Source organism: Nomascus leucogenys, chromosome 18 (genome assembly GCF_006542625.1).
Source record: "Nomascus leucogenys isolate Asia chromosome 18, Asia_NLE_v1, whole genome shotgun sequence".
In the NCBI taxonomy this organism is placed as follows: Eukaryota; Metazoa; Chordata; class Mammalia; order Primates; family Hylobatidae; genus Nomascus; species Nomascus leucogenys.
This window is the reverse complement of record NC_044398.1, coordinates 61,170,059-61,193,912: the sequence shown is the minus strand read 5'-3', so window position 1 is coordinate 61,193,912 and position 23,854 is coordinate 61,170,059. Positions and strand designations below refer to the sequence as shown.

The following is a 23,854-nucleotide window of genomic DNA, read 5'->3' as shown; positions in this document are numbered from 1 at the left end:
TCAAAAGTTCTAGTGTTACCAGTGGTGAGTATGGGCAGGCTCCATGGTCCTTGATCTTTGTCTTCTTGTGAGAAAGAATTCAGCCAAGAGACAGAAGTATATTTAAGGCAGAAACAAGAGTTTATTGAAGCAAAAAAAAGTACACTTGGATGGAACCAAGGGGGACATCAAAAGATTGAGTACCCAGCCTGACCTTTGTCTTAGGGCTCTTAGAGATTTATTATTTCCTATTTTTTTCCCCGTCTCTTCCCCTCCCTGTATGTGCAGTGGTTTGCCACTATCTGGGAGGGCCTTTTGGTGGTTGAAGTTATGCACATGCTCTCTTAGGGCAATTTTCCCTTACTGGGCTAGCGCTCCCCACCAGGCCCCATGGGAAGGTCATATATTCGTCAAACTCTGTCATTTTGCCCCTTACTGTGCATGCCTGGACATGTCCCCAGAGGAAGGCCAAACTCTGCCATCTTAAATTCTTATTGGGAAGTTGTTGCCTATGAGCTCAAGATGTCTCCTGTTAGATTTTTCCGTCACCAGCCCTGACATTCTTTGTGGCCCTGTCCTGCCCTGTTCATATCTGCCTATGTATCTACTCTAAAACTAGTATCTTAAATAAAAACCCTTCTCTGCTCTCTTTTCAAAGTGTCTGCATTAGCTGTTCTTTATTCTTCATCCCCAACTCCCCAGTTTCCATCCCTTCATTTGTATAACTTGTCTCCAAATGCAACTAAAGCAGCGGACCTCTTTTCAAAGCATTTGCTATTGTTGAGCCCTCTTATTTCCTGGCTCCTGTGACACTATTCTCTGGTTCCTGCATTCCTCCTGTATGTTTCTTTTGACTGTTTCACTACCCCCAACTTCTAAATGTCAACACTTAGTTGGGCGTCTCTATGTGCTCCCCAGGGGTGAACTCAGCTGGTTTAACGACTTAAAATACCATTTTCCTACTAATGACTCCCAAACTGGAACCTAGACCTCTTTCTTGGGCTGCAGACATATATCCCATCACCTACTTGACATCTTCATCCAAATATCTTATAAACACCTCAAAGTTAACTTTTCGAATAGAACTCTTTCATTTTCCCCACTTTCCCAAACCTGTTCCTCCCATTACATTGAAGTCAAATCAGAACCAAGAAGTTATAGTTAAGGGCACTTGCAGCTGCTAGGCTGGCTGTCAGACATCTATAGATTTGGCCAGGAGGGAGACAATGAGTCCAAATAGATTGAGACAGTTTATTATTTACACAGACAGCAAAAGCAGTATCAGGATGGAGTCAGCTCCCTGTATCCTTGGTCCTTAGGGGTGTCCCTGGATGACAATGAGCCAAGGGGACAAGATGACAGATGACAAGTAGAAATAGCTCTGTTGAGGAGCCAACTCTAAACTATAGCTAAACATTTTTATAGTCGGTATCTGTACCTGAATGAGAGTGAGGTCACTGGAAACCAGTTGGATGAGAAATTGCCTCATGGCAGCCTTTTGCAAGACAGGGAGGTATTTTGCAAGATAAATGGCCCTCTGACAGCTCCTTTACGATGGCCTATCTTGCCATGGAGGATCCAGGGAGGATCACGATGTTTTCTACCAAAACCTGTGTCAGACTGTGGTTGTTTTGCCTACGTGGACTACGTGGAGTGAGCAAGGTAGCCATGGCACCGTGCCAGATGTGTTACCCCTACAGTAGTATCTGATTCTACCCCTTCCTTTAGTGTTATATCCAACCTATCAGAAAATCCTGATGATTCTACCTCTAAAATAAATCTGCTCTGCCTTTTCACAGCCATTGTAAACTCAAGGCACACTATATTCCATTGGGAGTGCTATATATCCACTCTTGCCTTCTTACAATCCATTCTCTAGACAGCAACTAAAGCAATCTTTTGAAAATGTGTATATGATGACTGTACATCCTTGCTTACAAAAAATGTCAGTGGCTTTCTATTACACATCAAATAAAACTCATTCTTGGCCTACAAGGTCTTGCATCATCTGGCCCTTAACTACCACTCCAGTATCATCTCATAGCACTCTTCCCCCTCACTCATGATGCTTCATTCCCAGTGGTCTTTTTATTCACAGAACATAACGAACTCTTTCCCACCTCTGGTACTTTGTACTTGCTATTCCCTTTGCTTATAAAATGCTTCACACCAGGCTTTTTTACTTGACTGTTTCCTGCTTAACAATTAGGTTTTAGCCAAGTTAACAACAAGTTGACAATTAAAACTTAAAACAATTAAGTTTTAGCCAAGCTATCTCCTCAGAGAGGATTCTCCTGACCTATGAGAAGTAGTCAATTGGCCCCCAGTTACTCTCTGTCCTATAATCTTATATATTTTCTAACTGTGACCTGTGATTTTCTTACATATTATTGTCTATCTCTCTCACCAGAATGGTAAGCAAAGAGCAGAGACCTTATATGTCTTTGTACTTCTATGTCCCTAACACCCACCAGACACAGTTCCAATAATATTAAATACTATTCCAATATTTGCTGAATAAGTTATTTCTAGTACTTTTTATAAACACAAAACAAAACATTACCTTTTTTTAACAGTTAAAACACATTTTCTAGTTCCATCTTGCTTTCTTAATTTACTTTTGTCTTCACATCAGATTTAATAAAATAATTACAAGTCAGGAATCAGAATACCTGCATGTTTATGGAGTAAAACCAATAACAGTCAAATAACTTATTACCTTTAAGTGTAAAAATGTGTTTATTCACAACCATTTGTAAATTATCATTTGTTACCATTCCTTCAAAAAATTCTTTATGAACAAAAAGCCAAGAAAAATTACAATAGTAGCTTATGCCAAACCAAAAATATACATCTGATGTATACAAACTTTAAAAAGCATTAACACAGGCAATGTGAATATAGATTACCTTAAAAATATTTCCAAGACACAGCTACAACTTAAATTATGTTAAGACAGATATAAATAATAGCATTACCTAATGTATTATATTTACATATTTAAAGTATCATATTAATTTCTATGACATAAAAAAGGAGATAAAACTACAGATGTCATTGCTTAGCAGTTCAAATATTGAAAGGGCCACATGATTTTTTTTTTTTAAGCACAGCAAGAACTTTAGGTTACTATTTATATCTGGACCTTCCTATATTTATAAGAACATGCACTGTCATTGCTGCAAGAGAAAAAAAATTTAAAAACATTAAGGAAAAACCAGAAAAGAGTTTGCTTACTAAAATCATACCAAATCCTCAGCAAAATCAAGGAAAGCAATTATGGAGTGTTTTCTATCCCTGGTCTTTTAAATTGACATATACATTTTAGAGAAAGGAACAGTTAATTGTCTATCACAAAATGCAGTTATAGATATTGATATGCTTAGTTCTATCCCATTAAAGCACCTTGTACTACAAGGTAAAGGAAAGCTTAATAAAATCAATGGAGCCTTTCATACCAGAAAGGATTTTATTTGAAATACCCGTATTACCTTTTTAGATTTTCTTGTCTTAAATCATGCAGAGAATATGTTCTGTGTAAAATCTAACATCGTTCATTGGAAATATAGAATTTTTTAAAAATAATGGCACCTAAAAACTTAATACTGTATATCAACTAAAGTCAATATAGTGGCATGTAAAATGAAGTGGAAAAAACTAAATATATATATATATATATCTTCTTAAATATTATTTTTTATTATTATCAACTTGAAACGTCCAAACTCTGAAGGGTTATTTTTATATTATCTTTTGTTCAGATTGAATCAACATTATCATACTAGGACATGTAAATAAACACATGTAATGCCGATACTTCAGCATTTCTTAGAGTCATCTACTCAAATCAACTGTACTTACTATTAGATAATAAAATCCAAAGAAGTCATAGAAATAAATAATGCTGGAAAAGGGAACACTATTCTAAATCTGAATCTGACGATCCCTCCTCATGCTTCCTTCACATCTGCTGAGAATTAACAAAACAGTCTTAACATTTTTCATAGTTAGACAATGAAATAGGCTTCATAAATCATTCAAAGTAAAATTAATTTAAAAAATTGAAAGTGGAAATCTACCATAGTAAACAGAAATGGTATAAAGAAAAGACTTAAAGTAAATTTAATCAGTAACATGACAGGACCATTAAATTGGTCTTGAAAAGCAGAAGGCAGATGATGAAATTGCACTTAATTCTGTATCAATTCAGATCCTATCATCCCTACTCCTTTCTAATAAAATAAGCATTTACAACACGGTTTCTTACACGTCTCCCTTACAAAAAGGCTAAGCACAATCACTTATACATTCTAGTTGGTTTTTAACATTTGGTCATAACTGATAAACAAGGTCACATAATTTTACCCTATCGAGTCTGTTGATCTGTGTCAGAATGCCTTATGCCAGAATCAGACAGTTCTAATACAGGATTTACAAATCCAGAATACTCAGAATTTCCATTATCATCCATTTCGGCACTAACAAAATCATTTTCCCACTCCAGCCCATTGGAATCATCAGAGGCTGATGTAGGATTACTTCCAGTCTTCTTGTTGCTATACTTAAGTGCTGCCCGTAGAATGTCTTCCTCTGTTTTGGAACGTTCTCTCATTGGAAGCATTCTATTCATTCCTATGATTTGAACAGAGTTTTTAGAAATCTCAGAACAGATAATAAAGCTATATTTAAAAACTCCCAAGTTTAGCAATATAGTTTTTATTTAACTATCAGACTTGATGTGTGAATTAACTTAAAGACCCAGTCCCATGGAGGCCTTCTTAAGGGAAATTGTTGGGTTCTAACCCTGAAGTATGCCTCAGATAAAAATAAGTATTAACAGTCACCAAAGGGCAGTTTTGATGCATCACTGATTATCTGATAAGATGAAATTCCTGAAGAGTCATAAATAAAACAGAATGGATGGAAGATTTCAACTGCTATTAGTCTTATGTGACCAAGTTAGTATGTCTGCCAAAGTCTTTTCCTACCCACATAATTTCATTTCCCAGAGAATGACAATCACTCTAATGATAACATGTACTTTTCCAGCATTTACTAGGTTCCAGTTAATGTGATATATATGTCACAGATATTAACTGATTTAATCCCCAACAACTCTATGGAGTACAGTACTATCATTATTCTCATTCTATAGTTGAGGTAACTGGGACAGAAAGGCTCAGTGATTTGAGTAAGGTCACAGCTAAAAAGTGGTGAAGCAAGAATTTTAATCCATTCAGTCTGGCTCCAAAGTCTGTGGTATTATGCTCTTCTGACTCTACCGCAACAGAGTAGAGATATTTCTATGGGAAATTGTTCTAGATCTAATTCTGAACAAAATGAAATTGGTAAAGTGAAAATGTCAATAATCTTGAAAGGAAAAAATAATGTCATTTTACTGGCAGAAGGAAGGGAGACAGGACAGAAAAGAAATTTGAATCTGTAAGTACAGAATCAACATTGGTAACAGAATTAAAATCTAGGATTCACAAAGAGATTGTAATATTCCTAGACACATTTAATGATTTTCTTTTTTGACCTTAAAGATCAGATCCCATCATAAAAGAACATTTAAATCTGTATCACCGTTGTCTGTCACTCTTGAAAAATCACAAAGACTCAACCCAGTAAAATAAGTTATTTCTATAGATAAGAAAAAAATATAAGCTAGATACTAACATAATTTTGTTGATCTGTATCTGGTGGATTTGTTTCTGTGGATTTATTTCTAAGCGTAGTTATATTTAACTTCTGGCTTTGGACTGTCCACAAGGGGGTAGTAATCCTTCATACTGAGTAATGTCATGGGCTTGGATTACAAAAACCTTAAAGAAATTAACATTTATTTTCTAAATCTAAAGAAACATTAAAAATTAAGCAATTTTCTAAAAATTTTTATCAACAGAGATAATCACCAATACAATAACGGTCTAAAAAGTTTTATATGATTTTTCAAGGCCTTGAATTTATTTCCATTTAAATAAAGACCAAGGTAGATTTACATAAATCAACACAGATTACGTTAAATTTTTCAGGTAAAATTGTGAATTATAAAATACCTTCTTCATCTTCCCACTCTAGATCTAAGGATGTGCTGTCGTCATTTCCACTAGTTGATTTAGTTTTGGTCATTAAATCACAACTGCTTTCTGTATTTGGTGTCAAAACTGTAGCATCTGATGACAGTCCTAGAATATACACGAAATACAATTGAATACTCTCATCTACTCTTTTACGGCAACAGCCATTTTATTTTGTAACAATTATCTCTCTCTAAATATTATTATTATTGCTTTTAGCTTCATAAGAAATAATTCTGGAAATCATTTTATTGGTAATTTTCTGTTAGGAACAGTATAAAGAAACTTTTCTCTCTTTTTTTTTGCCATCTAAGCATAGCAAACATGCAAATATAAATGATTATAAACTTTTCAAATATGGTTAACTGTAGATAATATCTTTAACAGTCAATTGCAAGGCGGCACAAAAAACAATGAACAAGAAAGATAAAACAAAAAGCAACCTATATTTTCAAAAGGAACCACTAACATACTATGCTTCCACTATTGGGAAGCATACGAGTTTTTGCTTTTGAAACCTGAGGAAATATTTTAATCTTATAAGTCAATTTGTAATAAGTAAAAAATAAGTACACTTTTCTATTACTTCCTCCCACCTTTCCTTTCTTTTTTTTGGAAAGAGAAGGGTTAGGATCAGAGTAGAAATGGAAAAAGGAGTGCTTGACTCCCTATATGGATCTATAGAAATAGTCTGAGATTTTTCTTTGCTCCAACTTCTTTTTAAAAAGAAAAGATGAGGTTGTACAATTAATGACTACCTAGGAAATTGACCTATCTGGGAATTACGAATTTAAGAACAGAAAGTTCTTCTACAGAAACAGAGCCAGAATCTCTACTTATCTGTTTACTGTGGCATAAAAAGTACAGAAAATACTTTTAAAAACTTACTACTACTTCGAAAAACTTCATACTGTGACTTCATATTTCTCAAACAAGATTCGAAGTCATCTTCTGGTCCTGAACTGTAATAAAAGTGAAATAATTTTTTAATATATTCATAGTAGATGCAGTATGACAAATATTTAAGCTAATGATGGCATTTTGGCTTGAAGACCTATGTCATACAAATTCATAATTGCTGTACAATTAGAATAACCTAATGAAAATAGTTCTTAATTTTCTTAATACTAACATGAAACTGGAAATAAGATTTTGGTTAATCCTGAAGTCCAATCTCCAAAGCTTAGCCATAAGTCCAACTTTACAATAATGAAGCATGAACAAAATTCTTTGAACGAGTAGTGATACTTGTGGAAATGTGACACTGAAATATCTCTTCCAAAAAATGACCACACATAAACTTTATTATAAGAAAGAGAGGGACTAAAGAAAACACAAACAACTAGGGTATAAACAAGTCACCCTAAGGCATTCAGCTATTGTATCACATCTATATGGGAAATGAGACCACTCTTAAAAATGCAATAAAGTCAGTTTAAATGAATAATAATCATGTTTCAACTTAAATGTGCTCAGTATTCTTCCAAGACAATGTCTTTTAGAAGGAATAATTTTTAGGGAACACATAAACATGAATATGTATATACACATCTTGAGGTGAACGATGCTCTACACAGCAATAAAATGTTCTACCACAAAGGGAAGGAGGCATATGTTTCACTATTTACCTTTGATATTCTCCACTGTTGGAAGGATGATATTGCTGCACAATTCTCTGCCTTTCTTGCTTTGGAAACATAATGTAATAAAAAAAATCACTCTGTTGTAAAATTATGTATTTTAAAACCACTCAAGCAATACCAAAAAGTACTTTTTTCTAGTTTCTAAAAAAAAAAAGTTATTTTGTTGATATGTTTTTCCTTAAATCCATCATTATTCAATTCTATATCCCCTTATTTATGGGAAGAATTTTTCTGAATTTATCTATGTATAATCCAGAAGTGGCCAGAATATTCATAGTGTTATTAAAAAATAACTTTTTTTTAACAGATATGTACTGATATCCTTAACATTCTTAGTATACCCAAGAACTGGAATAATGAGGAGCAGGAAAGGAATAGTTAAAACAATATATGAAGTTCTATTCTGGGTGAGATAAGTAGCAATAAAACAACAGATTTATAAGATCTGGCTGAGCTGACTCAGAAATACTAAAAGCAATTGACTAAGATTTAGAAGAACTGTCGGAGTTGTGGCTCTGATAGCTATTAGCTATGTATCCCTGGCATGGCCTTTACCTACTGTTCCTTCATCTATAAATTCAGATAGCTATATTACTGCTCTAGCAAACTCAGGGTTCCCATGAAAATCAAATGACTTGGTGGATGTCTGTGTATGTCTGTGTGTCAGTATGTGCTGTATAGACTGTAATGTGTTCCTACATCAAATATTTAAACCAGGGTAGGAAAAACTCAGAGAATCCTGGAAATCACCCATATGGATGCTGCATATGGAATGCTTTGTCTTTAAAAGGGAAGCAGCAGATAATCTATTACAGTAAAAAGTGTCTATATGATAACCAAAAAATACTTTTTTTAGTAGAAGGTAAGTTAAAAACTTGTTCATTATTTAGAACTGACTTAAAAAGAAAATATATTCCTTCATATAATCTGCTAAAACAGCACAGAGAGAGAGAGGGAAAAAAATGAAGGGCGGTGGGGGGAGAAGGACACAGTTCACATAGAAATCATGTAACAATATGATAGACATGATATTTCAGTTTCTCTAAGTTTTACAATGTGACATGATCTTTATACTACTTCAATTAACACTACAGAGGTGAATCCAAACAGGCAAAATATGGAGGAAGATATTAAGGATACCAGCTAAGCACTGTTGTGCTTGAACTTTGGCTCTGGCCCTTATTAACTGTAGGATCTCAAGCATTACAAAACATATCCTACTCTCAGTTTTCTCATTTGTAAAACAGGGATTAAAAACACTATCTCATAAGATTGTTATGAGGATTAAATAAGGTAAAACATTGCTACTCCTAACAGTTAGGGTTCCATAAATGTCTGTTACTTATAGCTGGCAGGCATTATGGTAATGCAGCATGGTAAGATATGGTAAATCTGCTGCCTTCTCTGATAATATTCCAAAGATTTCTCAAGACCCAAACTCCCAATCTCCCAAGGACACAAGAATAAAGATGAGAAACAAATAATAACTTTATGGGGAAAATAGCACAGTTTATCCAGTTCCAGGAAAAAAAGAAATTCTAGCAATTTAAGAAACTGTTAAAAAAAAAAAAACCCTCACAAAACAAAATGCTTTGCCAATTATATTTAAAGCCTAGTTTGGCAATGCTTTCCCTCTAAGAGTACATTTAATTTTTCCAAAAGAATACTGAATTTTATAGCACTAAAATTTATCTTTAGGATAAACAGGAGTCAGCATTTGCTAATCTAAACTAAATAGCATTGAGTATCAAGCATGTAATCTGATGTTATTTCTAGCTGTTAAAGACTGACTAATTTGCCTTGAAAATTCTTAAGAATATATGGGTAAACACATTCGCTGTTAAAAAAAGAAGTCCTTGAGAATAGGAAAAAAAGAGTCCCAACTAAGATTTGTCAGAGAAAATAAGGAGAAAAGCAACCCTAATATATGCTGGGGTCTTTTCCCCTCACCTCCAAGAGCTTTCGCTGCTTTGCTGCCCTGGCTGCTTCACGCTGTGCAGCGTATAAAGCTTCTTCTTCTAGTCTTAACTTCTCTTCTTGTAAGGCTAACTGTACATGAACAAAACGATAAGGATTAACAAAAATCAGAACCTGTCTAACTGCTCTAAAAATAAAATGCTTCTATTTATAAAACAAAAAATAAATTATTAAAAAATAATTGATCTCTACAAAGCATAACAGAATTGTAATGTTGCAATTGTTTAAATTTCTTCTTTTACAAAATAACCCAAAGGATATAAAACACGTTACAGAATTCCTTAGAAATTGAGTTATGAAGCAGTAGCATCCACTCTGTATAAATATAGAAGTGTTTCTTTAGAATATGCAGTAATCTTCATTTTAAACAATCATTCCAACACCTATGACCCTCACTAGTTTGCCGGTTTTGGCCCTCATAAATCCAGTATCTTTAAGATCAATTACATCACTGTGACCAAAGTGAACTCAGCTTTCACAAAATTCATGTCTTCCCATCTAACTAATATCAATGCACATGTCTCCTTAATTTTATTACTGTCAAACTATTAAAAAATTACTTTCAAATGCAAGTTCTTGCCATTCATAAAAGCACACAAACTGCTTTAGTAATATCTATTGTATGTTAAAGTTAACTTGAAAATCAAATTTCAACACAAATTTTTTTCTTTAGACTAATATTAACAGCTACTGTATAGCTTACGTTAATGCTTTTGAAATCACTAATTGGTCCTAAACATACTTTTCTTTTTGAGACAGGTGTTATTCTGTCACCCAGCCTGGAGTACCATGGCACCAACACTGCAGCCTTGACCTCCTGGGCTCAAACCATTCTCCCACCTCAGCCTCCAGAGTAGCTGGGACTACAGGCGTGCGCCACCACCCCGGGTGAATTTTTGTATTTCTTGCAGAGATGAGGTCTTGCCAGGTTGCCCAGGCTGGTTTTTAACTCCTGGACTCAAGCAATCTGCCCATCTTGGCCTCCAAAGTGCTGAGACTATAGGCATGAGCCACCATACCCACTTTAAACAGACAAATATAGGTATATGTATGTATGTATGTGTGTGTGTGTATTTATTTTTTTTCTGAGACGGTCTTGCTCTGTCACCCAGGCTGGAGTGTAGTGGCTCCCCTTCAACCTCCCGTAGCCTTGAGGATCCTGGGCTCAAGCAATCTTCCCACCTCAGCCTCCTTAGTAGCTGGGACTACAGGTGCGTCCTACCATGCTCGGCTAATTTTTGTATTTTTTTTAGAGATGGGTTTTCATCATGTTGCCCAGGCTGGTCTCAAATTCCTGGGCTTAAGTGATCTGTCCACCTCAGTCTCCCAAAGTGCTGGAACTACAGGTCTCCCAAAGTGCTGGAACTATGACCACCATGCCCGGTCTTAAACAGAAAAATTTTAAATGTGCAGCGGAATATGAATAATTCCATTTAGTTTAGTAGGTGCAAACCATAATTACAGGCCATTTCAATAAACACATTAAATAACTTCAACACTTATGATTATAAGTACTTGGTTCTCTGAGAACAAATACACCAAGACAAAAACTCTTCAAAAAACCACTTATTGTGAAACCGGGTAATTTTTTAAAATTGTTGTTGTTTCCTTTTTGAGACAGGGTCTCACTCTACTGCCCAGGCTAGAGTGCAATGGCATGATCTTGGCTCACTGCAGCCTTGACCTCTCTGGCTCAAGCAATCCTCCCACCTCAGCCTCCCAAGTAGCTGGGACCACAGGCATGCACCACCATACCAAGCTAATTTTGTATTTTTTGTAGAGACGGGGTTTTGCCATGTTGCTGAGGCTGGTCTCAACCTCTTGGGCTCAAGCAATCCGCCTGCCTCGGCCACCCAATGTGCTGGGATTACAAATGTGAACCTGCTCTAAAAGTTGGTTTTAAATACCAAGGTGCATATTCTTGCCAGAGTTCCTACTTTGTGAATTAGGAAATTATTTTTAAAAGAATGTACTATCTCCATTTTTTGGCAGCATATGATTTCTGATAAATTAAGCCAAACTAAAAGAAATTATAATAGGCTGGAATGATTTAACTCTTAAAACATATTCATCTGTATATATCGAAATATAGGTTCAAAGACTCTACACAATATATTATTTAATGACAACTCTCTCTTTATGATAACATGTACTTAAGCAATATAAAAGACAATTTACCTCTTTTTGAATTTTCTTATCAAGATCTTTTTGTTTTTCAGCAATGGATTCATAATGCCTTTCTCTTAGGTCAACAATTTCTTCCTCAGTAAGAGGCCTAGAGAAAAAAAGGAGGAGGAGAAAAAGAAAAAACAAAAACTTCTGATGAGTCTAAGTCCAAATAAAACACTCAAAAAGCCAGTGAAATTCTCAAATTTTGCTGTTAAAAATGTTAAAGCAATTTTCTACAACTTCAGTTGTTAAGAGTAAAAAGTATACATTCTAACACTTGCTATTATTCTAGTATATAAACTGGTAAGATGATACAATATCAGAATAGTTTTTAAAGCATTACAGCCACCTTTTAAGAAATGTGGATTTTATTTACCTTCATCTGGCTCTGCTTCAGCCATCTGACCTATGGGTATATACCCCAAACCATATCCTAAAATGCTCATCATAAAATATAAACATCAGTGTACTATTATTACACACTAATCTCAGCCCTCATGCCATTCTTGAACTCTTCTTAATCCTCCTATTTTATCCTGCTTAATCACTCTGACTTCCCCAGGCCCTTCATCCTTCCCTTTTCTCCCAGTCTATCTGTCCCAGTCATCTTCTGGCCTTGCTTCACTTACAACCAATATGGACACCGAGGCAGATCTGAACTACTTTCTTACCAACATACTCACCTTCTTGCACTCCTATCATTATTCCATATTCACTCGGTTTACTCACATTCTGACCGTGGGTCATTTCCATGTTCAGCCCTTTCTGTTTCAGGCTGCTAGAGAAAACCTGACATCAATTTGGCACTCGGCCCCCAGCAGTAGTCCTTTTATATATATGTGGCAACTCCTTCACATATCCTACACTACCAAATTAAAAATCTTCACATACTCAAGTTCCTTATTCATACTTTATCTTAAAAGGCAATTTCACTCCAAGAAATGAGGAGTATCAACCATGAATCGCCCCAACTTTGTGGCAACCCCCACTTACTTACATATATCCTTCCTATTCTCCTCACCATCCTCTAAAGAGGAATGTTCTTAACTTGTTCAGAGTCACCTACTACATTTACACTCTTGACTCATTCACCATTGAGCCCATCTCTCCTGCCCCACTCCAGGGAGTTCTCTGGGACCTTGTTCTATCAATTACTACCTCTCTTTTACCTTTAACCTATTCCTTTTGTCTGTTTGCACCTCTCTTCCACATGAAGGAAGGAAGAAGAAACTAAGAAAAAAACCTCCATTTGACCTGTATCTATCTCAAGCTACTGCTCCCTCTTTTTTTTTAGCCAAGTCCTGAAATTAAATGTATAATATCAATAGTCAGCATACCTAGCACTTACTATGTGCCTGGCTCTCTTCTAAATGCTTCACATATATTAGCAAATTGTAATCCTCACAACAACCCTCCAAGGTAGATATAAGGATTATACATATGAGGGAAGTGAAACGAAGACAGATTAAGAGTATGGCTAAGTAAGTCATATAGTATGTGGCAAAGCTAGAATCTTAACCCCAGGTAGTGTAGCTCTTGTTCTTAACTACTGTTCTTCTCTTGTCTTCATGTCCTTACCTCCCATTTACTTGTCAACTCGCTGCAGTCTACCTCTGCTCCCATAACTCCAATAACTCTAGCAAAGGTAATCAATGGCTTCTATGTTGCCAAATACAATAGACAATTTTAAGTCCTTATCTTACTACCTCAGTTTCATGGGATAGTGTTAACCATTCCCATCTGTCTGTCTGTCTCCCCTCCCTTGGCTTCCCAAGCTCTCCTGGTTCTTCTTTTTGCCTACTACTTCTTGGTCATCTTCAGAATCCTCTTCTAGTGTCCGCCTAGTCAATCCTCAGATCCTTGCTCTCTCACCATGCTCCACCTCTCCCCAAACCCCCACCTCAGTTAGGTGATCTTGATAACTATCATGGTTAACTAGCCATTTATAGGTATTATCTCCTACTTCTGTCCCTCCAGCTCTAACTTCTGCTAGCCCTAGTTATATATTAGGGCTTTAAAATTTTTTCTTTGAAGTATAACTTAAATAAAATGAAATATAGATTTTAAGTGTTCAGTTCATAAAGTTGTATTGATAATTGTATACACTCATGTAACTTCCACTGGAAGCAAGATATATAACACTTCCATCACCTCACATACTTTCCTTGTGCCCCTTTACAATGAATTCTCTCACTTTGCTTATGCAATTTCTAATGCCCTCCTGCTCTGCCAGGATAGTTAGCATTAACCAACCTTTCAAAAATCAACACCAGATGTTATCCCCTTAAAAATGTCTTCTTGGATTTTGTTTTGGGCAAACAGCCTCTTCTCTAGGGTTCCCTAGAGTGTTCTATAATCACTATTTAATTGCTTTCCCTACCTCATATTGATATTAGTCATCTTGAGAATCTATCTCCCAGACCAGGATGTTCTTTCTTCTAATGGAGAGACAATGTCTGATTTTTAAAATCCCAGTGTCTAGCACGGTGCTTGGCACATGATAGTTGCTTAATAAATGTTTGCTAAACTAAAAAAAGTAAGGATTATTTGTTCATAATATAACATTGTATATGAAAAATATTCTCTTGAAATTAAGAATGCTCTTTTGACGTAAAGATACTTCATTAAGTAACACATGCAATTTTAATAAAATATTTAAAAGCTGCTTAAATAATTATAGTATAGGGTTTTAGTTACTATTAAAAGATGTGAAAAAATTTAGTAGAACAAGTTTTAGAATGCATAAGGAAGGAAAGGGGTAATAAAGTTAAAAAATTTAAAAGAAATGTACTTATCAATATTAAACAGTTTTAAGAAAACTAAAAAACATGTAACAGGTACAACAGGAAAGCATCTAGGCACTTACATTAAATTCTTTAATATTCAAAAGTCTTTTGAGATATATAATATTTGTCTCAATCTTATAGAAAGAAAAATCTAAAAGTTCTGAAATGTAAACTGTTTAATGTCTCAAAGCAAGCAAATGATAAAGCCTGACTTCTTAAGAGAGTTTTCTTCCAGTTCGCATAGAAGTTTTTTTTTTTTTTTTTTTTTTTTTTTTTTTTAACAAAGCCTTACCTATGACTGCTTCCTGGGCTCTCCCCCTGTATAAAAATTAATTAAACAATTAAAACAAATTCATTAGTTAACTTCTATTTAAAGTAACCAATACAATTTTTATTTAATCGAAATACTTTCAACTTACCCATTTTTTCTCAGAGTAAATACATTTCACTATTAAATATATTTCACTATTAAAAATATTTGAAACAAAAAGCTTTAAAATTTTGCTACTTCTCCAAAGCAAAATTTAGTTTACTATCTAGCTTAATTACATAAAACCATTTGCTGGACATTTCTTAATTTTTTTTAACAAATATTTGTTATATACCAAATGAACTGGAGTCAGGATGGTATTAGACAACATATTCTCTATGTTCTCATTTATATTAAGTTGATCCTCATTTTTTTTTGCAGTTTCTGTATTTGCAAATTTGCCTACTTGGAAAATTTACTTGTAACCACAAAATCAATATTTGAGCTTTCTTGGTCATTCAAGGACAGGCATGGAGCAGTAAAAATTTTGAGTTGCTCAGCAACGCACATTCCCAGATGAGGTAGAACAGGGCAACAGACACTCTGCTTTCTTGTTTCAGCTCTCATGCTATAAACAAGTATCCTTTCTACAGTCTATTCAATGCCACATTGTTTGCATTTTTATGCTTTTTTGCTGGTGATTTCTGTTTAAAATGACCTCTAAGTATTCCAGTATTCCTAAAGTCCAAGAAAGCTATGATGTGTGTTATGGGGAAAATATGTGTGTTAGGTAAGCTTCACACAAGCATGAGTTTGTGCTATTGGCTGTGAGTTCAAAGTTAATGAATCAATAATATATGTTTAATACAGTGTCTTACACAGAAACACACATTGAATGAGGCTATATACTGATTGGTTGATGAACATGTTGTGATCAGAGGCTTGCAGGAAACTAACCTTGTATTTCCCCTGCAGTAATGCTTCAGCATTCACTAATTTAGCATTTACAGCAACTTTATCAAACATAATTACAATAATGAGAATCAACTTTTTGTTTTCTTTCACAAGGTTATGAAATTATCTGTAGTTTTTTACTTCAAAGCAAAGCATAACTATTTTCAAGATTTATTCAGGTTTATGCCTATTTCTTACACATTTAAACTATTCATATCTGAAAGTTAAAATATAATAGCAGGAATAAAATTCCAAATGGTCCACATTAGTTTAGAAAGTAGCACTACAAAACAGGATTACATTCAGCTAAACCAAACACAAAATAAATGAGAGAGGAGAAGAGGGGTTAGCAAAAACAAAAATAAACAAAAAAATCCTCAGCCAACCAAACAAAAAGCATCTTAGGAAAATCCATGGAATCACAAGTTCTCTTGAAAAGTGTTATGATGCTGGGATGAATTCTACTGGAGGCTGAAAGAATGCTTACTTTTAACACTTGTCAGATGCTTTAAAAATATCATGTCCAGTGTTTGCTTAAACTTTTTAAGAGAAAGACATGAAGACAAAAGTGACCTTTGCGAAGGAAAAGAAATAAGTTCTATGAAATGGAATGATATTTTACTGGGAGAATAAAGGGCTAAAATAGTTTCCAAAATGTGTCCTATCAGATGAAAAATATGTATTATTATTTTAAAAAAGGATTTTTACCCACGTTAATTTACGAAGAGCTGAGTTGAACAAGTTTAAATAATTCAGTTTAACATTCTAGTTTATCTCAGAATCTTTTACATGCTAATTTACATTCTGAGACTAGTATTCTATACATACTCTGAGAAAGGCTGGACTAAAGAATACATTTTTAAAGGAAAAGATTAGTACATTTTCTTCTTTCCCTAGAAAACAAAAATGACAAAGTGTCAACTTTCAGTGTTCTTCTAGTCTAACCAATTTTAAAGATGTAGAAAGTAGGCCCAGGGAGGTTAAGTAATTTGCAGAAACATACACAATTAATTTAGTGAAGTTGCAAATTAGCATACAAACTAAAGTTCTAACTATACCAATGCATAAGAAATGCTTCTTAGCCTTTTGACTAAGATCAAATGTTGAAATATACACCACATTTTGCTGATTCTAAAATGCACTCCCTTCTCATTTTTAACACTTCTGTATTTGAGAAGCATCTTAAAACTTGCTGAGTTTTATGAGATGAAATGTAGAAAATCAACATAAAGAATAACTGATAAAAGAGATGATGGCTAAAGTCAGAAACTGCAGAATAAACATGTAGAAAATCTGACATCAGAATCTATGAAAACCATAAAGAATAGGCCTACTCCAAAGCTGGATGAAGTGGTACACACCGATGGTCCCAGCTACTCAGCTGAGGCAGGAGGACTGCTCGAGCCCAGGAGTTTTGAGTCCAGCCTGGGCAACATAGGGAGATCTTGTCTCTTAAAAAGAAAACAACAGCAACAACAACACCAACAAACAATGGGTCTACTCTGGATTGTGAGGTATTTTACCTACCTAATGGCAAGAGGTTAGAAATATTAGAAGTACAACTTTCTGAAGTTCCTCGGGTTTCTGTATAATGCTTTAAATCCTGTGTGTGTGTATAGTGTATCTTAGTAAAAAAAAATTCAGAATTATTTTCTAATATAAATTAGTAAAAGAAGGAAATAATAAAGAACTAAAAAGTAAAAATAAAAACCAGAAAATAAAAATTCTAAAACAAAAATAATAAAAATTGTAAACATAATTGTTAGAACTAATGAGATGATTAATGAGAAAAACAAATACAAGTTTTGTACTATTATGGAAATACTTACTTCATCACTTTCTACTAGATTCTCAAACTGAAAGGACAAAAAAGTAAGTGTTAAGAGGAATATTTGTCTTAGGTATACATCTCACAAGAAATTATGTTACTTTTTTCACTTAAAAATAATATACCTTTATATTTGTAAGCTATTTAATTCAAATGCCTCTTTAATACATCATTTCATTTGATATATTTAAAAGTTCTACAAAACGGCCAAGGCAAGCATATACTATTTTAATTTATGACTTTCTATGAATGAAAATCAAACAGGAGAATTATAGCAATTTTCTACATAAATCAGAACTAAAACTTTGATCTGAACTGAATATTTCATACAAGTAATTTAATTCCATGCTACCAGAATATTCCACTTCACTTGACTTCAGAACAAATGTCATAAGAAGGAAAATTATTCAAAGAATGGGGACTAAAAGATACCAAATAAGAATTTCCCTACATGTTTATATTTATTCATCTATTCATTCATACAGTTATTTATTGAAAATCTACTAAATGGCAGTTACTATCCCCAAATACAATGTCTTTCTAGAGACAGGAATGTAAACCGTTTGATCATAATGTTATTAACACTATTATGTCAGTGACCTAATAAAAGTCATTACTATTATATCACTAAAATGTTTGTATTTTAAATATAAATAACTTGATAAGTAACCACCTGAAAGAAAAGGTGTTTTATTGTTAACACTGTTTGGCTTAAAGATTGAGAGGAAACAATGAATTCAAAAGGTTTAGAAAATTAAGGAATCTCTCTAAAAAAAGAATAAAACTGTTAAAGTTATTATCTTTATCTTATTTTTGTATTGGTTTGTGATTTTTAAATATCTAATTCCTGCCTTACACATGTTCCTTATTAATATAGAAGGCCATAAAGTACAGTGTTCAAGCTTTGGAGATAGGCAGTTTGGACTAGAATTTAGGTAATTAGCCCAATTTCTCCATCTGTCTAGGCCTCTGATTTTTCATCCATGAAACAGGGTGACCACCACCTGTCTACAACAGAGTTGTGATGACATTCTTCATTTGTATGGTGGAGTGGCTAGTTTATAGTAGGTAAGGAATAAATGGTAGTTTCTATTATTATATTTTACATTCAAAGAAAAAGTGACTCAGTGATTCTGCTGTGGAGTTGCTTAAACTCAACTTCCTGCTTTGTTTCTGGACTCCTCCCTGCTGGGGCAGGCCAACCACCTCTCATTATACCCACTGCCCTAGTGAGCCACTCTTACTGACAGAAGAGTACCTTCTCCCTGACTTACGTAGGGTGGGGGAAAAAGCTATTAGAAAAACAGAACCATAATCCTCTGCAAACTTCTTCCTACTCATTCCTTCCCTCACTGCTCCAACTCTTTCAATGTTCACTAACATGAATAATATTGAAATATAAACAGTCCATTCTAAATTTGGGTCCAGATCTTTCCCTCTTTACAACAAAAAGCCCCTTCCGCCTTTCTGAAGGCACTTTTAATCCAATCAAATTAACGACTACTTACCTCTATTGTTAAGTGCTCACCTCTTGAGCATGTTCTAAAATACTTGGATCTGGGAAGGCAAACAGAATAACTTTAAAAAACACAATTAACTCTAAGATTGAATTAATATATAGCATAAAAACATTTATTTCCTCAAGAGCAACTTTAAACTCTCTAACATATAGTTATATTTATAAAAAAAGAACAACAAAATTTACCTAAGAATATAAAAAGTACAGATTTTTAAACTTCATTATGACTTTGTTTAGTCAACCAATATTTCTTTCTATTGGCACTAATATTTACTAAATCTGTAATAATTAATTTACTATATTTACTACATTGAGAATACATTTTAAAATGTATCTCATTATTTTTACTACATCAAGAAAAGTACCTCATTAAAAATACTGATGTGTTAAATAATATATAAAAAGAATATGTTCTCAATTTTGTTAAAAATACACAAAACATTAAGTATCCAAAAGTATATATGTCAATATGCTATGAGTAGTTATCTTTGGTGGTGGAATCATGTATCTTTATTCGAGACTTTGTTATCTTCCCATGCCCTCACAAATAAAAGAGAAAAACAATGCATATACATGTCAATCAAACAATCCATTACATTATTTTTTCCAACTAGGGCCAAATATTGACTTTATTTTAATCATTCTTTTCTGCTCCTATTAAACTTACATGTAGTCAAATAGGAATCTTCTTTATTATATCTTCTCCAAAGATATGTCTACATTCTAAGTACTAAAGCATCCAAGCTGGCATCCCAGGACAGGGCCACTCACAGTCCTTTGTAACTGGAAGTGCCAGGAGATTATGAGACTTTCATTCATAATGTGGCTCCTGTTACAGCTGCCAAAACTGATGGAGAACTCCACCCCCATACAATGGGTATCCAAATTTGTACTAAGTGTTCCTAAAGCATCAGGATTCATGGACAGAAAGCACACTTTTAAGAAACAGGAAGAATCCTGGGGTTAGGACAGGTCAGAATTATTTTGCTTTTCTTTCTTTTTTGGAGACAGGGTCTTACTCTGTCACCCAAGCTGGAGTGCGGTGGCGCAATCCTGACTCATTGCAGCTTTGCACTCCTTGGCTCAAGTGATCCTCCTGCCTCAGCCTCCCCAGTAGCTAGTAATACAGGCATGCACCACCATGCTTGGCTTCATTTATTTTTTGTAGAGACGAGGTCTCAATAGGTTACCCAGCCTGGTCTCAAACTCTTGGGCTCAAGTAATTCTGGGACTCCCAAAGTGCAGAATTCTTTGTATTATGTGTATGTGTGTGGATGAAGGTTTAGTGAGAGAATGCCATATCATGACTGAAGGAAAAAAATAGCAATGAAATTATGGGAACTATTTTTCCTGCTATAATCTTTACCTGCTGACAGATGCAAATCTGTGTTATTGCCCACTAAGATCATTGGTAAAAAGCAAATAATTTGGTATTACAATTCCACAGATTTCATGGACTATATCCAATATAAATGCAATACCCTTAATCCTCTATCTAGTGCCTCCACTCTTCTCTCTCCTTTATTTCTCAAACAAATACAGAAATGAGTTGAACCTTCAGTAGTAGCACTGGGTTCTGGCATTAGGATTCCTGCTTACAGTGCTATATGCTTCTCTCCCTGCAACCATCACTATCTTCCCTGAATGAAGAATCTGTTTCTGATTAATCTGTTTTCTCCTCCAGGTTTACTGAGTGGTACAGCTGAATAATTAGAAATAAAGCTCAGTAATACTATCAATAGGAGCCATCAGTATGACTTCACTGCTGTGGCAAAGCCCAAAGCTAAGTAGAACACTGTCGAAACCAAGGTAACTGTTATACTACATTTGTATTAGATGGCAGAACACCATGTTCCGGTCTAATTATACAGATAATACAAACTAACTTTAGTAGCAGGCAAAAGTGTTATCTATTGTAAATATCTCCCTTTTCTGTCCCCTCTATTCACAGCCAGCTATAGTGAGGACACTCACGTTCTCACACGACTCTGAATCCCTGAGTATCTGACTAAGCTAGAATCAGTCAATCCTTCACACCTCATTTGACTGGTTCAGGGTTACACAGAAACTGAGCAGGGAGAGACAATATCCTTCTGAGAGTTCTAGAGAGTTGCTGGGGAATATGCTTTGACAATGCGCAATGAGAGGAATGAAGTCAACTGAAAGAGTGCTCTGACGGCATTAAAATCATCCCTAAGAACCAGATGCATCCCACCTTGCTCATGGTTTGGTTATTAGTTGAGAAACCTAACATCCCTATTATAAATTCTACCCTTTGCCTAAGATAGTTTTAACTGGGCTTTTGTCCCCCACAAAGTCCTGATTAATAAACACGAATATAAGTGATATGACAAGGGAGTAAATTAAGAATAGCAATAAATAAAACAAGATAAAGAGAAAAGCAAAATATATTTGGGAAGAAATTCAAGCTTTCCTTTTAAAATGGATTAGATTGAGACTTTGTTCACAAAATGCATATCTTGACTCCTACCACAATAAAAGCTAAGATTATACTGATAAAGTAAATATTCAATTTGGCAAACTCAGGGTCAACATTTTTATCAGGGGAGCTTTATCCTGTGACTTATCTGAAAATACCAAGAAACATAATATGTATATATTTCATGAATTAAGTTACTTATTCAAGTATTCTTGAATTATGTTTACTTGTTCAAACATTATTGATGACTGAATAGGACCCTCAGACATGTGATGTATTAAATTCAGTCACTGACATTTTGCCAACTTCCAGCCATATAAAACCATAACTTTTCACATACTTTTCTATATTCTACGTAATATATATGTTTTAAAAATAATTAGAAAGCCAACTTTCTAATGGTTTGAAAGGACCATTTCAGATTTCGGACAGCTATTAAGAAATGAAAAATGAAAACTCAAATCTTTCCATATTATTGGATGCTTAAAAGCCTAGCAAATTTGGAATATACCTTTCACAATGTTTCCTATAATAAACTATCCTGCATTTTCTGTTCTTTCCTTCAGTTTTGTTCTCGATGAGGCTCTTGGCAATCAATCCTTCGCAATCAATCCTTCACTACTTGCTCCTAGGTAAGGATGAGAATGTAAGTGAAGGGTAAGCGGAACAACTGGGGAAAGGAATGGAAGTACTCAGCTATTAAACCTTAAGTCAAGTTTTACACTTTTATTTCATAAATATTTACACTTTTATTTCACAAATATTTATCAAGTACTTCTAAAGTGCCTGGCACTGTTCTAGATGCTGGCAATACAACTGCCACCTTGGAGCTAACAATTTGGGAATGAACGATAATAAGCACATAGATAAATGCATCAGATGATAGTAACTGCCATGAAATAAAAGTACCTCATGCTGTTTTCCATAAAGTTTGTACTAATTCACATTCCCATCAACAGTGGCTAAGTGTCCTCTTTTCCCCACATCCTCGCCAACATCTATTGCTTTTTAACTTTTCAGTAATGGCCACTCTGACTGGCACAAGATGGTATCTCACTATGCAATATATACAGGTAAGAAATCTGCAGCTGTACCCCCTAAATCTATAAAAATTATATATATATATATTTCTTTTTTGAGACAGAGTCTCACTCCTACCCAGGCTGGAGTGCAGTAGCTGGATCTCGACTCACTGCAACCTCCACCTCCCGGGTTCAAGCGATTCTCCTGCCTCAGCCTCCCAAGTAGCTGGGATTATAGGCACCCACCACCACACCCGGCTAATTTTTGTATTTTTAGTACAGACGGAGTTTCACTTTGGCCAGGCTGGTCTCAAACCCCTGACCTCAGGTGATCCACCCACCTCAGCCTCCCAAAGTGTTGAGATTACAGGCGTGAGCCACTGCACCAAGCCTATACTTTTTTTTTTTTTTTTTTAAAGAAAAGTACCTTGGAGTAAGTGAGGATCGTGATTGGAGGAGGGAGGTTATTTTACTTTATTTTTTGAGACGGAGTTTCGCTCTTGTTGCCCAGGCTGGAGTGCCATGGCATGATCTTGGCTCACGACAACCTCCACCTGCTAGGTTCACGCAATTCTCCTGCCTCAGCCTGCCGAGTAGCTGGGATTACAGGCATGCACCACCATGCCCCACTAATTTTTTGTATTTTTAGTAGAGACAGGGTTTCTCTATGTTGGTCAGGCTGGTCTCAAACTTCTGACCTCGGGTGATCTGTCTGCCTCAGCCTCCCAAAGTGCTGGGATTACAGGCGTGAGCCACCACGCCCGGCCAGGAGGTTATTTTATGTAGGGTGGTCAAGGCAGACTTCTTGGTTAAAGCAAAAGCAGAACAAAAGCCCCAAGGAAATGAGGAAGCCAGCTAGACAGATATTGGAGAAAAAGAATTCTAAAGAGAGGAAAAGCAAAAGCAAAAGCTCTGAGGCAAAACTCTACTTGGCACATTCTAAGAAAGCAAGAGGGTCAGAATGGCTGGAATGAAGAAGGAAGGGATATAAGGTCTGAGAGATAGCCAGGGTCAGATCACAGGCCTTTATAGACCATGGGAAGAGTTTTAGGTTTTAATATTAATTAGATAAGAACTCACAGAAGAGATTTTTGTCTTTAGCATTCACTCTGTTTTTTAAAACTTTTATCATGAACCTTTTCAAATATGCACAAAAGCATAGAGAAGAGATTGATAAGTTCCCCTGTACCCATTACCGCACTTAAAA

At 35.0% G+C, this 23,854-nt stretch overlaps 1 protein-coding gene across 3 annotated transcripts in view; it reads right to left on the bottom strand.

The window, feature by feature from the left end:
• Positions 1–2,694: 2,694 nt before the first annotated feature.
• The window catches only part of AP1AR (adaptor related protein complex 1 associated regulatory protein), a 37,999-nt gene continuing 16,839 nt past the window's right edge, over positions 2,695–23,854 (bottom strand). Inside the window, exons 1-10 of one of the 3 annotated variants that reach the window (XM_030798098.1) lie at positions 22,137–22,165; positions 19,175–19,223; positions 17,668–17,694; positions 14,927–14,952; positions 11,858–11,954; positions 9,653–9,751; positions 7,688–7,746; positions 6,948–7,021; positions 6,039–6,167; positions 2,695–4,611 (exon numbers count right to left, since the gene is read on the bottom strand). In XM_030798098.1, coding sequence (XP_030653958.1) covers positions 4,346–4,611; positions 6,039–6,167; positions 6,948–6,981 — 429 coding nt within the window. In that variant the 5' untranslated portion in view covers positions 6,982–7,021; positions 7,688–7,746; positions 9,653–9,751; ... (3 more) ...; positions 19,175–19,223; positions 22,137–22,165 and the 3' untranslated portion in view covers positions 2,695–4,345. Of the gene's footprint in view, positions 4,612–6,038; positions 6,168–6,947; positions 7,022–7,687; positions 7,747–9,652; positions 9,752–11,857; positions 11,955–14,926; positions 14,953–17,667; positions 17,695–19,174; positions 19,224–22,136; positions 22,166–23,854 lie in introns of those variants that run through there. The other 2 variants (XM_030798096.1, XM_030798097.1) reach the window with 2 other exon arrangements.